The sequence below is a fragment of the Heterocephalus glaber genome, unplaced genomic scaffold (assembly GCF_053883595.1).
Source record: "Heterocephalus glaber isolate CG9 unplaced genomic scaffold, H.glaber_assembly_v1.0 deba00001442, whole genome shotgun sequence".
Classification (NCBI taxonomy): domain Eukaryota; kingdom Metazoa; phylum Chordata; class Mammalia; order Rodentia; family Bathyergidae; genus Heterocephalus; species Heterocephalus glaber.
The window spans coordinates 44829256-44842655 of NW_028258296.1; the positions used below are offsets into that span (position 1 = coordinate 44829256).

At 52.2% G+C, this 13400-nt stretch overlaps 1 protein-coding gene across 3 annotated transcripts in view; it reads left to right on the forward strand.

The window, feature by feature from the left end:
- Slc6a17 (solute carrier family 6 member 17) overlaps positions 1-10391 on the forward strand; it is a 109649-nt gene extending 99258 nt beyond the window's left edge. For all 3 annotated transcript variants that reach the window (XM_087213244.1, XM_004853674.4, XM_021265629.2), the window contains 6 exons: positions 715-956; positions 1227-1419; positions 3162-3354; positions 4148-4307; positions 5857-6019; positions 6491-10391. In XM_087213244.1, the coding sequence (XP_087069370.1) occupies positions 715-956; positions 1227-1419; positions 3162-3354; positions 4148-4307; positions 5857-6019; positions 6491-6859 (1320 nt within the window). In that variant the 3' untranslated portion in view covers positions 6860-10391. The remainder of the gene's footprint in view (positions 1-714; positions 957-1226; positions 1420-3161; positions 3355-4147; positions 4308-5856; positions 6020-6490) is intronic.
- The last annotated feature ends 3009 nt before the right edge of the window (positions 10392-13400 follow it).

Consider the following 13400-nt stretch of genomic DNA (forward strand, 5'->3'; position numbering starts at 1 on the left):
AGGTTGCAAGCAGCTTCTGTGACTTGCAGCATGTAGATGTGTGTGAGTGAGCCTTGTGAAAGGGGAAACCAGGTCGGTATAGGGGAGGAGAAGGACTTGTTTTATTTTTGTTTTGCTTTCCACAGTTTGAGGTGGAGACAGTGTCAGGTATTCTCAGTTCTCTTGTGCTGTTATGCAGGCTGTTGACTGCATGACTTCAGGAGGCACCATTCACACCACAGTGTAAGTGAGTAGAACTGCCTTGAGTTGTGATGGTCTTGGTTGTGTTTCCTGTCTTTTCTTTTTTCTTTTTTTCTGTACTGGGAATTGAACTCAGGGCCTCGTGCCTGCTAGGCAAGCGCTCTATCACTGAGCTGTATCCCCAGCGGCTGTTTCTTAGTATGACAGCTGCAAGGTAAGTGATGATAACAGCTAAGAGTAACTGAGAATTGACTATGTAAGCACTTGGCATTTGTTTCATCTTACCTAGTCACTGAAAAATCCTCTGTAGTTGATACTCTTGTCATTCATGCTTTAGACATGGGGAAACTGAGGTTCGGAGGAGTTACGTGAATCGCCCAGGGTCACACAGCCAGGGCTTCTTACTACTATGCCATGTTGCTTTTGAACTCTGTTGAGGCTTAGAGAAGTGTATGTGGAGAGAACCTCAGTGCTCGTGAGTAAAATCACCTTTTTATTTCTGTTTTCTCCCATTTGTCATCATCTTCCTCATAGCTGGACAAGATGCTGGATCCCCAGGTGTGGCGGGAGGCAGCCACACAGGTCTTCTTTGCTCTGGGGCTGGGCTTTGGCGGTGTTATCGCCTTCTCTAGCTACAACAAGCAGGACAACAACTGCCACTTTGACGCTGCCCTGGTGTCCTTCATCAACTTCTTCACCTCGGTGTTGGCCACCCTCGTGGTATTCGCTGTGCTGGGCTTCAAGGCCAACATCATGAATGAGAAGTGTGTGGTTGAGTAGGTAGCATTGCTCCTCCTGTCCTCCTTTCCCCTGCCCACTTCACCCAGGAATGGAACGTGGGCTGTGCAGGGAGAGAGGTCTCTTCCGCTCCTCTGAGGAATGAGATCAGAGAATTGCCTGTCTCCAGCACTAGCCCACAAGATAGGTTCAGAGATGCCTCTGTCAGTGGCCCATGGAGGGGAGGGGGTCTTTCCTGGATATCCAGGAGGTACCTCCAAGATCCCAATCCTGCCTTCCTTCCTAAGCCTCTCCCCTTTGTGCTGCAGGAATGCTGAGAAAATCCTGGGGTACCTCAACTCCAATGTCCTGAGCCGAGACCTCATCCCTCCCCATGTCAACTTTTCCCACCTGACCACCAAGGACTATGCGGAAATGTACAGTGTCATCCGGACCGTAAAGGAGGATAAATTCTCGACTCTGGGCCTGGATCCCTGCCTCCTAGAGGATGAGCTAAATAAGGTGTGGGGCCAGGCTGTCCTTCCTAGTACATGCAGGAGCCAAGAGATAGGCCATGGGTGACTGGAGCGTGGGCAAAGCCTTGGAAAGCCCATAGGCAGTCACTGGTTTATGTAACAGGCAAGGACTTACTTGTCCAGAGGGAGAGAGAGAAAAGCTGTTAGGCAAAGCTCCTGCCCTGAGGTTGGCTTATGTCTAGACAAGGGGCCAAGGCAGGCACCATGTTATAGCCCAGAACCCTCAGCTGGTATAAGGCCACTTCTGCATGGATTAAGTGGACTTCCTGTGTATGAGTTACCATCCTGCCACATGTAACGCACTTAACAGTGCCTGGCCTGTGGTGTATGAAATATGCTGTTGTCTGCCCTTGGCTCTCCATCCCCTTTGGACCTTGTAACATCTCTATGAATTGAGTATTGCCCCCTGTTTTACCAGTGGTTACCTACCAGTAGCCTGTAGGTTGGAGGTCTTGATCAAAGTCTCACAGCTAGTAAATGGGTGAGCCAGCATTCAGTCCATGTGTTTCATCCCTTGATAGTTCTGTCCCTTGTCCCAGCTGTCCCCCTCCAAATCCCACTGCCATGATGGCCCTCAGTCCCCAAGCTGGGGCAAAAAGATGCTGCCTGTTCATTAATGTTCAGGTCCAAGTTGAAACACCTTCTTTTATTTACATTTTCACAGCTAAGCACTGTCTGTTAGAAGGGGTCACAGGTCAGAAACACATCCACAGGGTTCTGGGAACTTGGCTGGAACCAAGGCCCCCATGAGACAGAGAGGGGTCCCATAGCCTAGGCTAACCCTGCCCTTCTTCACAGGGCCACAAGCTTCCCCTAGGTGATGCCTGAGCTTTATGTTAGAAGTCAGTTCCACTGGCCTGAGGGAGCGGTGTCCCACATCCTGACCCCTCCCCAGGTGGTCTGGGGACCTCCTACCTGATTCCTTCCCCTGGTGACTGGCAGCACACAGGACCTCCACCTTCCATGTTCCATGAAACCTTGCCCCATTCTCATGGGTGTGGCCTGGACCTCTGAATAAAACTAGGATTTTAGCAGTTTCTTCATATGGTACAACTTCAAGAGCATCTAAATGGCCACATGTGCCCTTACAGTCACTGGCATTACAAGAGAGCATGTGAGTGATGTCAGCCTGCACTGTACTTAGCTGCCCTGTGATCAGGGGCCCAAGCTTTAAGCCGGTGGTTTCTGGCCTTGGCTGGACATTAGAGTCACTAGTGAGCTTTGTAAACCCCCAGAGCAGCTGTACCCCAGACCCTCAAATCATTGTCCCTGGGGAGACCTAGGCATGAAGGACTGTAAAGGTTCCAACAATCTCCCACTGGGTAGCCTAGCCTGTGACTGCTCTAGTCAAGTCTGAGGCTCAGGAGTTCAGAGCTAGAAGCAGCCAGTATGGCTGTGCGATCTGAGAAGACATCATAGTCTCATGCTGGGTCTGTCTCTAGGTGTGAACAATCTCATCAGAATCAGCTAGGTCTGTGTACAACCTCTAGATTCCAGGTTTCCTAGGGGAAAATCCAAAACTGGTACCTTTGCACTCCCCCCAGGAGATTCTGATGCCCACTAAAGTTTAAGACCCATTGGCCCAAACCAACAGAATTAGGTGGAGGCGAGGATCCCTGTGAGGGAAGGAACAGTGATTCCTAAAGCTCCAGGGACAGAGGCAAGAAAGCAGGGGGCTCCCGGGTGGGGGTGGCCCTCACAGCCTCTCGCTCTCCACCCCACCCTCAGTCCGTGCAGGGCACAGGCTTGGCCTTCATCGCCTTCACTGAGGCCATGACACACTTCCCTGCCTCCCCTTTCTGGTCCGTCATGTTCTTCCTGATGCTCATCAACCTGGGCCTGGGCAGCATGATCGGGACCATGGCGGGCATCACCACTCCCATCATCGACACGTTCAAGGTACCCAAGGAGATATTCACAGGTAACTCCTCCCCACAGCCCCGCGTGGGTCTCACCTGCCCCACGGATAACAGTCTTGTTCTGACTCTGGTTTTAGAAAATTGAGTTCCAGCTGGGTCATTCACGACCTCAGGTCTGAAAGCCCTCCCCATGGGGATACAGCTGGAGCCTGGCTGTGTCGCTGAGCCCCCAGCACTCTGGAGGCAGGGGGAGAAAGCTATTTGGGAATCTGGGCCCAACCTGAGCCAGGAGCGAGGCCTCTTACTTGGGTTCTCTTGCTGTCTCCCCGAGGGCCTGCTCACTGGTCTTGGGCAGGGGTGCCCTCTCCAGCTCTGGCCCTCAACTTTGTCATACCTTGTTACTTCGGGTCCCTGGCTGTGTCCACAGTTCCCTTTGGCCTCTGCTGAGTTGCACTGAGCTACGTACATGGCTCCCTTTCACCTGCATCCCCAGGGGAATATCTTCCTGTTCTCAGATGGGGAAACTGAGGTGGAGAAAAAGAACCCAGGAACAATCCAACGAATCATTTAAATTCAATGCAGCAATTAAACAGAACAGCTGCTGTGGGCCAGGCACTGTCCCAGGAGGGGTACGGAAGACGGTAGACTGATGCACTCCTCAGATGTTCCCTCCCTGGTAGAGGGGGACCCCAGCACCTCAGCATCTCATCCTTCTTGCAGGCCTGTGCCTGCTGAGGGGAGACTGCTGGCCTGTGGGGGGAACAGCATGATGGGAGGGACCTGGGTGGCCCTGAGACTCCCGTGCCCCACCCACCCTGCACCTTTGCCCCACACCGGCCTCCCGGCTCTCTGTAGTGGGCTGCTGTGTCTTTGCATTCTTCGTGGGGCTGTTGTTCGTCCAGCGCTCTGGAAACTACTTTGTCACCATGTTTGATGACTACTCAGCCACCCTGCCACTCACCGTCATCGTCATCCTTGAGAACATCGCTGTGGCCTGGATCTATGGAACCAAGAAGTAAGGGAGATGTGGGGGATAGGGGACAGGAGAGGGTTCTGTCCCTTGTGACTTCCCGGAGAGTCCTGTGTGCTCAGGGCTGCTTATGAATAGAATCAGAATGTCGGGAGGGAAAGTGCCCTTTGGCCCTGGGAAACTGAAGCTAGAGAGAAGACAGGCTAGTAAGAGACAGAGCCAGGCTAAGGACCAGGAGTCCTGGTTTCAGGTCTTGGTGCCAGCCTAAACTGCCTTAAATTACTGTGGCCCCTTTCCTGGCCCTGACACTCTTCAGAATCCTACTAAGCTTGTTAAGCACTTGGTGGAGACACTGGGTCCCCTGCCCTCAAAGAACTTGGTGACTTCAGCAGCCTTCGCCTACAGACTTCACAATTTTAAGGTGTGGTTCTGGCCTAAATTTGGGGTCAGACAGGGTAAGAAGATCAGCAATCAAAGGGCTCTAGTGTCATGACCAGAGCCTAGGGCAGACCTCCACTCAGTGTCAGTCCCCAGCCTCATTCCTCATTTAAGGACAAATCTGTCCCCAGGAAGCTCCAAGACCAGCCCTTGCCTAGTCTCTCGGCACTGGCAGTGGCCTCACTGTTTGTCCTCTGCAAGGCCCACTACCTCCACTCAATCTTACCTCCCCAATGCCTGGGGCTGGCTTTGGAGCCAAGGGTCTCTCCTAGGAGTCTGCCTGCTTCTTAAGAAAGCACAGGAGGGAACAAGGAGGCGAGGGAAGGGAGCACTCTTCTGCCTCAGCCGCAGGGTTAGAAGCCACTGCTAGAGGGCCTCTAACTCTGTGTGCCCTGGACACCACTGACAGACCAGTGATGCCCTTGTACCCTTCTCAGAATATTATTTTTAATATATAAGATAAAATATGTAGGATTATGTAGAAAACTCTATTGAAAAGTAGCAAAATACCATTTAAATCTGTGAAATAGTAATGTACTTTATTTTTATTGCATTAACTTACAAGATCTAGTTGTGGATCTAGTAGCAATAGTAACTTAAAGTAGCGATGAACACAAGTGATGTCTCTAGGTATTTTAACAACTGTAATGTGGAATGAAAATATCTGTGAATTAACCCATTGGTGACAGTCATAGGTAATTTGTTGATGCTGTAATAGAAGGAACTGCCCAATTTCAGTTAGGCTTAATTGGGGTAAAGGTGATTTTGTATGCAGTACAAAGTACACAACCTGCCTGCCTCCTGGAATTCTACACACGGAGTCAAAGGTTAGAAACCATGCTGGTAAACTGCTGCTCTCGTCCAGCAGGGGCGACACAATCCAAACCAGTGTGAGGGGCTGGGCACTTCTGGACACAGCTCTCTAGTGCTGGTCCTCTGTGCAGGCCCAGGGCTGGCCTGATGGGATGTATCCTATCCCTGGCGGGAGTGTGGTGTGAGGTAGTCAGCAGCACTTCCCAGAGGTCAGCCAGACCTCACACTGTGAGCACCGAAGGTGAAGACTAGGAGGGCTGGGAGGAGCTGGTGAAGGCTTCCTGGAGGAGGTGGCTGCGGGGAAGGAGCAGACAACTCCTGGGCCCTCTGCTCTGCTCGGCAGGTTCATGCAGGAGCTGACAGAGATGCTGGGCTTCCAACCCTACCGCTTCTACTTCTACATGTGGAAGTTCGTGTCTCCACTGTGCATGGCTGTGCTGACCTCAGCCAGCATCATCCAGCTGGGGGTGACACCCCCAGGCTACAGCGCCTGGATCAAAGAGGAGGTGAGGGGTGGGGTCCCAGAAACCCAGGGAACATGTGTGTCTCCCCAGGCCTTAATGCAATAGGGAATTGGGATAAACCTTTAGAAGACAGCTACTATATGTCAGACCCACACATAATCTCTAATCTACAAACCAGAGATAAGAGGCATTATTCCTGTAGCACAAATGAAGAAACTGAGGCTCAGAAGGATTAACGTACTTATCTAATCTTTCTAACCCATAATTCTTTCTCCACATCTGAGGAGTAGAATTACCCATCCACTTTACAGATGTAGAGACTGAGACCCCTTAACCAACGTGATAAACTAAAATCAAGTAGCACCCCTAATGACTGCCATGCCCACTGGAGCCTGGCCAGGCTGGGAGGAGAGAAATGCAGGCTGTGGTCCAAGACAGGGAGAGACAGTCCTGGAGGCCTGGGAGGCTGGCTGTCCCCGTGGAACAGCGACCTTCATTGCCACCCACCTCCAGGCTGCAGAGCGCTACTTGTATTTCCCCAACTGGGCCATGGCACTCCTGATCACCCTCATCATCGTGGCAACCCTGCCCATGCCAGTGGTCTTCATCCTGCGACACTTCCACCTGCTCTCTGATGGTTCCAACACCCTCTCCGTGTCCTACAAGAAGGGCCGCATGATGAAGGACATCTCCAACCTGGAGGAAAATGATGAGACTCGCTTCATCCTCAGCAAGGTGCCCAGCGAGGCGCCCTCCCCCATGCCCACCCACCGCTCCTACCTGGGGCCCGGCAGCACGTCACCCCTGGAGACCAGTGGCAATCCCAATGGACGCTATGGAAGCGGCTACCTCCTGGCCACCACTCCTGAGTCAGAGCTGTGACCACTGCCCCCAGCCTGCCCACTCTTCCCCCATGCCCAGCCTGCCCATTTGTCTGGGCCTGGCCTCTTCCTCCACAGTAGCCGCCAGGCCCTCTGCCGAAGAAGAGAGGGTCCTCCCTCCCTCATTCTCTACCCCTGTCCCAACAGACTCTAATTCCTAGCCCAATCATGAGACTAGGGACAATTCTGTCCCCTAATCCAGGCCCCCGATCCACCTGACTCTCAGAACCTCTCACCAAATTGCAGCCATGTAACCAGAACCATCCAGAAGCCCTGATTCCCAATATAGCAGGGACTCCAAGTGGCCATTGAAGAGTCACTCCACTCCCCTCTCTCCCTGTACCCTGCCCCCTACCGTCCTTAGGCCTGGGGAGGGTCTCCTTGTGCTGCCACACGGCTGTAGAGAGAGGCATCAGCCTTAGAGGTGCACAGGAGGACTTTGGCAGGCTGCTTAAAGCTGGGGATGGGAACAGACATCCCAGGAGTGTGTGGAAGCTTCCAGATCCTGTTTTGTGAGGTAGGTGCAGCCCTCCAGCTTGAGCATGGACTCTGGCAGCAAGGGGTATCCCCAGGTGTAAGGACCGTTGGATGTCTGTGTCCCTACCTGGTGTGAGTGGGCTGTGCTCTTGCAGCCTGCCAGAACCTACCCACCTCGGTTAGGGATTGGCCACTGCCCAGCCCCTCCCATCAGCCTGGAGGGGAGGGTGTTGGCCTCTTCGTCTTTCCCCCAGCCAGAAGGGGGCAGTGCAAGGTGAGGCTTCCAGGGCCCAACTTGGTAGTTCCCAGCGCAGTTCAGATGGGTTGGAGCACAATTGTGAAGCACACTCTTGCCTCCCCTTACCTGGGCCCAGTTTTCTTTCTAGTGGCAGCTTCTCCCCTGGAATGGGGTCCCTGGAATGGGGTCCCAGGGGGTTGTCCTCAGGAAGCGTCATTCCTGAGGAAAAGACAGGTAATTTCCGTGCCCCTTTGGGCCACCACTCACTTCCCTCATCTCACAAGCACAGCCCCCAGTGTGCACATCCTGTGCAGGCGCCTTGAAAACCTTTCCTGTGCTTCTCTGACCCGTGGCAGACAGCCACAGATAGTGCTTCAGATGCTGGAGGTTGCCAGGGACAAAGTAGAGCCTCTGTCCTGAGGTCCAGCACCCAAAGGAGGCTGCAGCTGATGGCAGTGACCCTGCTAGCTCTTCCCTTCAGGGCCTCCCCTGGAGGAGGAATTGCTCTGGGACTATAGCCTGTGAGGACTCAGATCCTGAACGGAGAATAAATGTCCAGAGAGAGAGATGAATGGACGGACGGATGGATGGATGGATGAGGGATGGGTAGATGTACAGACAAATGGATTGGTGGATGGAAAGGCTAGAGGAAGACTGGCTCTGTCTTTGAGAGTTTGCCAGGACAGAGCATCCCACAGTTCTAGGTTTGGGCATCTTTACAGTTGGTTCTGAGTTACATTTGTGACCCTGGATGCTCTCAGCCCTGGGAAGGGCAGACTAGGCCCAGGTCCTCTCTTGTACTTCTGATCCCCTGGTCCCCCCTCCCCAGTGTGCCATCTCCATTACTCATCCCTCCTCCACCCGCATCTCTCATTTCTAGCCTTCTCAGCCCCACCTGTCCTTCTTGAGTGTTCGAGGGGAAAGGGAGATCACCCCACCCATATCTTCACAAAGAGAGGCCCCTTACCTGCCAACACCCCCTACCTGGCTCCATGCCTAGTCCCGAGCAGAATTAGCAACAGGAAGAGCAAGGCCCCAGGAGACACTCCACTATCTATACTCTTCTATACATGCTATTTCTAGTGTACATTCAATCTGTACATGTGGGTGTAAATGCTGTGAAATGACAAACCCAATATTATACTGTGGCTGGTGGACTATTTTCATCCTCAGTGCTGTACAGATCTATTTTCATTGTATATTTGATATATTTTTAATTCTGTAGCATGGCTGGGCCAGGCCCCAGCTCATGAGCCTGCAGGAGGGGCTGAGCTGGGGCTGGTTGCTTGCTTGTTGTGGGCTCAGTAGTGTTTGTCATAGCCTTTCACTGTCGGCCTGGCTCTGTCCTGGCTGTGTCTTTGCTGTGTGTTAGCCATAGGGCCCAGAGCTTGAGGTGCGCACGCACACGCGCGCGCGTGTGTGTGTGTGTGTGTGTGTGTGTGTGTGTGTGTATGTGTGGCGTGCACATCTGTGGGTGTGAGTGTAGGTAGGGTGCTTATTTGTGACCCCCAGTGTTCACCACCTTCCTGGAGACCATGCTGCCTCCCTGTCTCTCCCCTTCTCTCAGCTCTGTGGGTGAGGCCTCAGAGCTGGCATCCTGAAATCCCAGCTTCGAGGAAAGGCAAGTGTTTCTTGCTGGTGACTTGCTGCCTCCATGTCTCTGGGTGGAAGGAGGGCCTTGAGGGGAAAGCCCCAAATTTATTATCCAGTCAACTTCTTGCTATTCCCACTGGAGTCACAAGTTCCTCTGCAGGAAAAGTCCTGGGTTTCTTAACATGGTGAGACCTCAAAAAGGTGTCTCACAGCACTTCTGTCCTTGAGATGGCCCTCGACTTCTTACTCGGAAAGGAACAGTTGGCCCGACTGTGCTTCTGACACCTCTGCTTGCTCCACAGAGCAGTCAAGAGCAGGTGGGACACCTGACAAGCTGAGATCCAGTTGCAGCTTTCCTGGGGAAGCAGGAGGTGGCCAGAGAGGGGCAGCTCCTCAAATTCCTGCCCAGGGCCCCCGCCTCCACTGGCTTTGGTGCTGTCCATGCAGTGCCCACCAGGAGACAGAGGGGCTCCAGGGCGGTAGTCACTGAGTTGGGGCAGGGTGGGGGGGCGTGCCTGTCAAAGACCCCTGGCCCTGCCTCCCCCATTCCCCAATCACCAGCTTCTTGCTCAGGGAGCCTTCCGCCCTGTCCACTGAGGCAACATGAAGCCAAGGCCCATGACTGGTGGACAGGGTGGGGCACAAGAGGTGATGTAGGTCAGGTTTGCTTCTGCCCTCCAGCAATAACTGCAGGGACTGCTGCTTTCTCAGTGCCAGGAGGAGCCCTCCTGAGTCAGCCTGTGTAGACCATGAGGCTGGGACCCAGAACCCATGCAGGCCTGCAGCAGTATTACAGGCAGGGGCTGCCCCTCTGCTCTTCCTCACAGCCGCCCACCCCTCACCAGAGTATCCCCACCGTGAAAAGAGAAGTGAGACTGATCAAGTTGCAAAGCACCTGACTCTGGGTCCCTGGGTGTACCCTGGGTGCCCGCACTAGGCCCCCGAAAGTGAGGACTGTTGCCCCCTTCACTGGAGCCCAATGACGGGCTGGGGCACCCCTTCTCACAGAAAGGCCTGCTTTGTACAGACCCAAGCACACACACCAGGCAGTCACTTTGCGTCCTGGCACAAGTTTGAAACAGTTCAAGTCCATGCATCCCATGGCTGGTCACGGCCCTCAGTCAGGACCACAGCCCAGAGGAGGGGATGAGGCATTGTCACCCCAGGGCCCTTTCTTTCTCTCTCCCCCATCCTGGTGTACAATAAAGTGTCTATTCTTACCAAATCCCTCTTGCCTTTCTTGCCTGCTCTCGGGGCCACAGAGAGGGGATGGGAGAAGCCAAGGATCCTGAGGGAAGCTTTGGTGCAAAAGCTTGGGAGGGATAGGCGGGCAGGATTCCTGTGGGTTCTGGCTGCTGGCTGAGGAGTTTGGGGAGGGACGTGTATTTTTTCCTAGGAATTCCTCTAGGTATTAACAATGCACACACTTAGGATGGCCCTTACTGGGTTCCAACTCCTCCACACATCTAACTTCCTGCAATCTTCACCACGGTTCTTGGAGAGAGAGGCTGTGGTCCAGATTTTTCCAGGTGAGGAAGAGGAGGCTCCATTTTGTATAAGGATGGCATTTAGTGTCCTCCTGCAGGGGACATTTCTGTGCTGCCAGACTGCTAGGGGAAGCTATACTTGTCAGCTCAGCAAGGGGGTGGTGGTGGTGGGATGTGCATGAAAGCTCACCTCAGGAAGAGGCAGGGGCTGGGAAGCTGCCAGTGTCTGGAGGCTCCAGAGGGAGGAGAGGGAAGGCAGGGACTTGGTGCTGGGGACGTGGACTGGCTGGGAACAAGCCATGTTCTAAGTACTGAGAGCCATTTGGAAACTTTCGTGGAGGAGAAAGATGAGCTACAGGATGTGACATCACTTATTTTTTCAAATTTCTGTCCCAGCTATGGACTACTTATGAAGCACCCACTGAGTGCTCTGCCTTATAAAGAAGGGAATGAGCTTGTGGCAGAGGAAGCACTTCTTCCTGGCTCCCTGAAGGAGCACAGATATCCTAAGAGGGAAGGCATCTGGTTTGGGGTGGGGAGGCTCACTCCCATCCTACCTGACTCCAGTCGGGAGCAACATGATAGGTTGTAATTTCAGACATTCACCCAAGGTCCCTAAAGGAACCTTCCATTTTCTTCCCCTGCCACAGGGAGAAAAGTGTTATTCCAGAAATAGCCGCTAGGTGGCGGGAAAACCTTTCTGTCCAGATTTTAGCCCGAGGGCTCTCCTCTACGGTTCCTCTCTTGTTCCTTCCTGGGTTATTCATGGAACATTTATTAAGCACTTAACATGAACAGGCCCCATATCAGCCATAGGTACATAATGAAACGTAAATCAGTCCCTTGCTATCCTGAGTTTTGCCAAGGGAGGAGCCCAACTCGAGTCCAAATCTGGCCACATCTCTTTCAAACATGGGAATATCTAGGTGCTGGAAAAGTCATTCCTTGTACAGTCAATCAATCCTTTGGCTGAAGGTAATGCTTTTGCTTGAAATGGCAGCTCCCCTCCAAGAGGGGCACACAGATACACTAAGAGGTAAGGTAACAAGTGCTTCAGTGCAGGGGAGCTCTGAAATCAGACTCCCAAGTTCAAGTTCAAATGCTGATTTGATCTCATATTTCCTGAGAGATCTTCAATTTACTGGTCTGTGAAACAGAGGTAATGCATGGATTGTCTGAGATAATCCATGTTGGTCCATGTTGGTCCATGTTGGTTGTTACCTCTTTCTATGTTCCAAGTTAGCTCAAATCTTAGTGGCTTAAAACAACCATTTTATGACAGCTCACAGTTTTGTGAGTAAGGAATTCAGGCATTGGTCGTCTGCACAACCCTTCTGGTAACAACTGAGGTCATGCAGTGATATAAAAATGGCAGGTGACCTGACACGGGTGGTCCCAGGAAGCCTTGCACCTCAGTGAGAATGGCCTGAAGCCTGGGTTCAGGTGGGACTGTCAGCCAGGCTGAGCATCTACAGATTCCTTCCTCATGTCACAATGTTCCCAGACAGACTGTTTCAAGACAGGAAATGAAAGCTTCCAGTTTCTTAAGTGCTGGACCAGGAAAACAGCACAGGGTCACTTCTACTGCATTCTATGGGTCACAGCGTGTGCTCAGAATTAAGGGTAGACTTTACTTGTAGATGGGGGATTTGTGGCTGCCTATGTAATGAGACAGATCTAGGATGTTAGGGATCTTCATCATTGGCCATTGGCACCTGCATGGAAACTCTCTTTAGGGAATATCAGCTCGGAAACACAGAACTGGAACTCATAATAGGTCAGTTCTGATGAGAAGGTGAATGGCCAAATGTGGGCCCTGGATAGAAGCAGGGAGGGAGGTGAGAGTGACATGCAGGAGGACCTGTGAGCTTCTTCTGCTTCATGTTTGTCTCAGGGGCAGAAGGTGTAGGGAATTGGAATTATGAGGCTGTCACCAACTTCAGGCAAGCCACTGAACCTTGTGAACGTACATTTCCTAATCTGTAAAAGGAAGATGACAGTAACATCTCTCTGAAGAAATAGAAATAAATAAATTCCTTCCTGCAGTACCTGCTATATAGAATTTTCAAAAGGGAAAACAATAGATGCTCATTAAATATTAGCCTCCTCTCTTGGTTAGGTCCATGTGGCCTACTTTACTCTGGGGGACCCCTCCTCCATGCAATGACTCAACCTATCTAGAAAACACAGATGCAGCCTAGAACCCAAAGAAACCAAGGAAGGAGGAGAGAGAAGACCCCCTGCCAGGGAAAAGTGCTTGGGTGGGGTGTCTCACAGATCCTGCACACTACCCTGTTCTCCCAACAGCCACAACAAGACAGTCTTGTTCAGCTCCAGCCATAGGGACTTAGGCCAAGGCTGAAGGAGCCCACAGATCACAGGTGGCATTTGGGTTTTTTGTTCTTTTTTAAAAAATATCCTGAATTTTTTTTTTAACATTTCTGTCATCAAGAAGTGAATCTGGTTGAGTAAATGCCTCCTATGACCAACAGAAAATAAAAGAAGCAATGCTATGTAACTTACAAAGCTAGATTAGCAGGGGCCATGCCCTCTCCACACAGTGTTCTGGGGATGCTGGTTCTGGGGTAACCAGCTGCCATGTAAGAAGTCCACCACCCAAGACTGCCATGCTAGTGAGACTGTTTGTAGGTGCTTAGGTTGACAGCTTCAGCTGAGATCCCATCAATGGCCAGTGTCCACTGCCAGCCCCATGAACATGCCACTGTGAACATTTAGTCCCGCTGAGC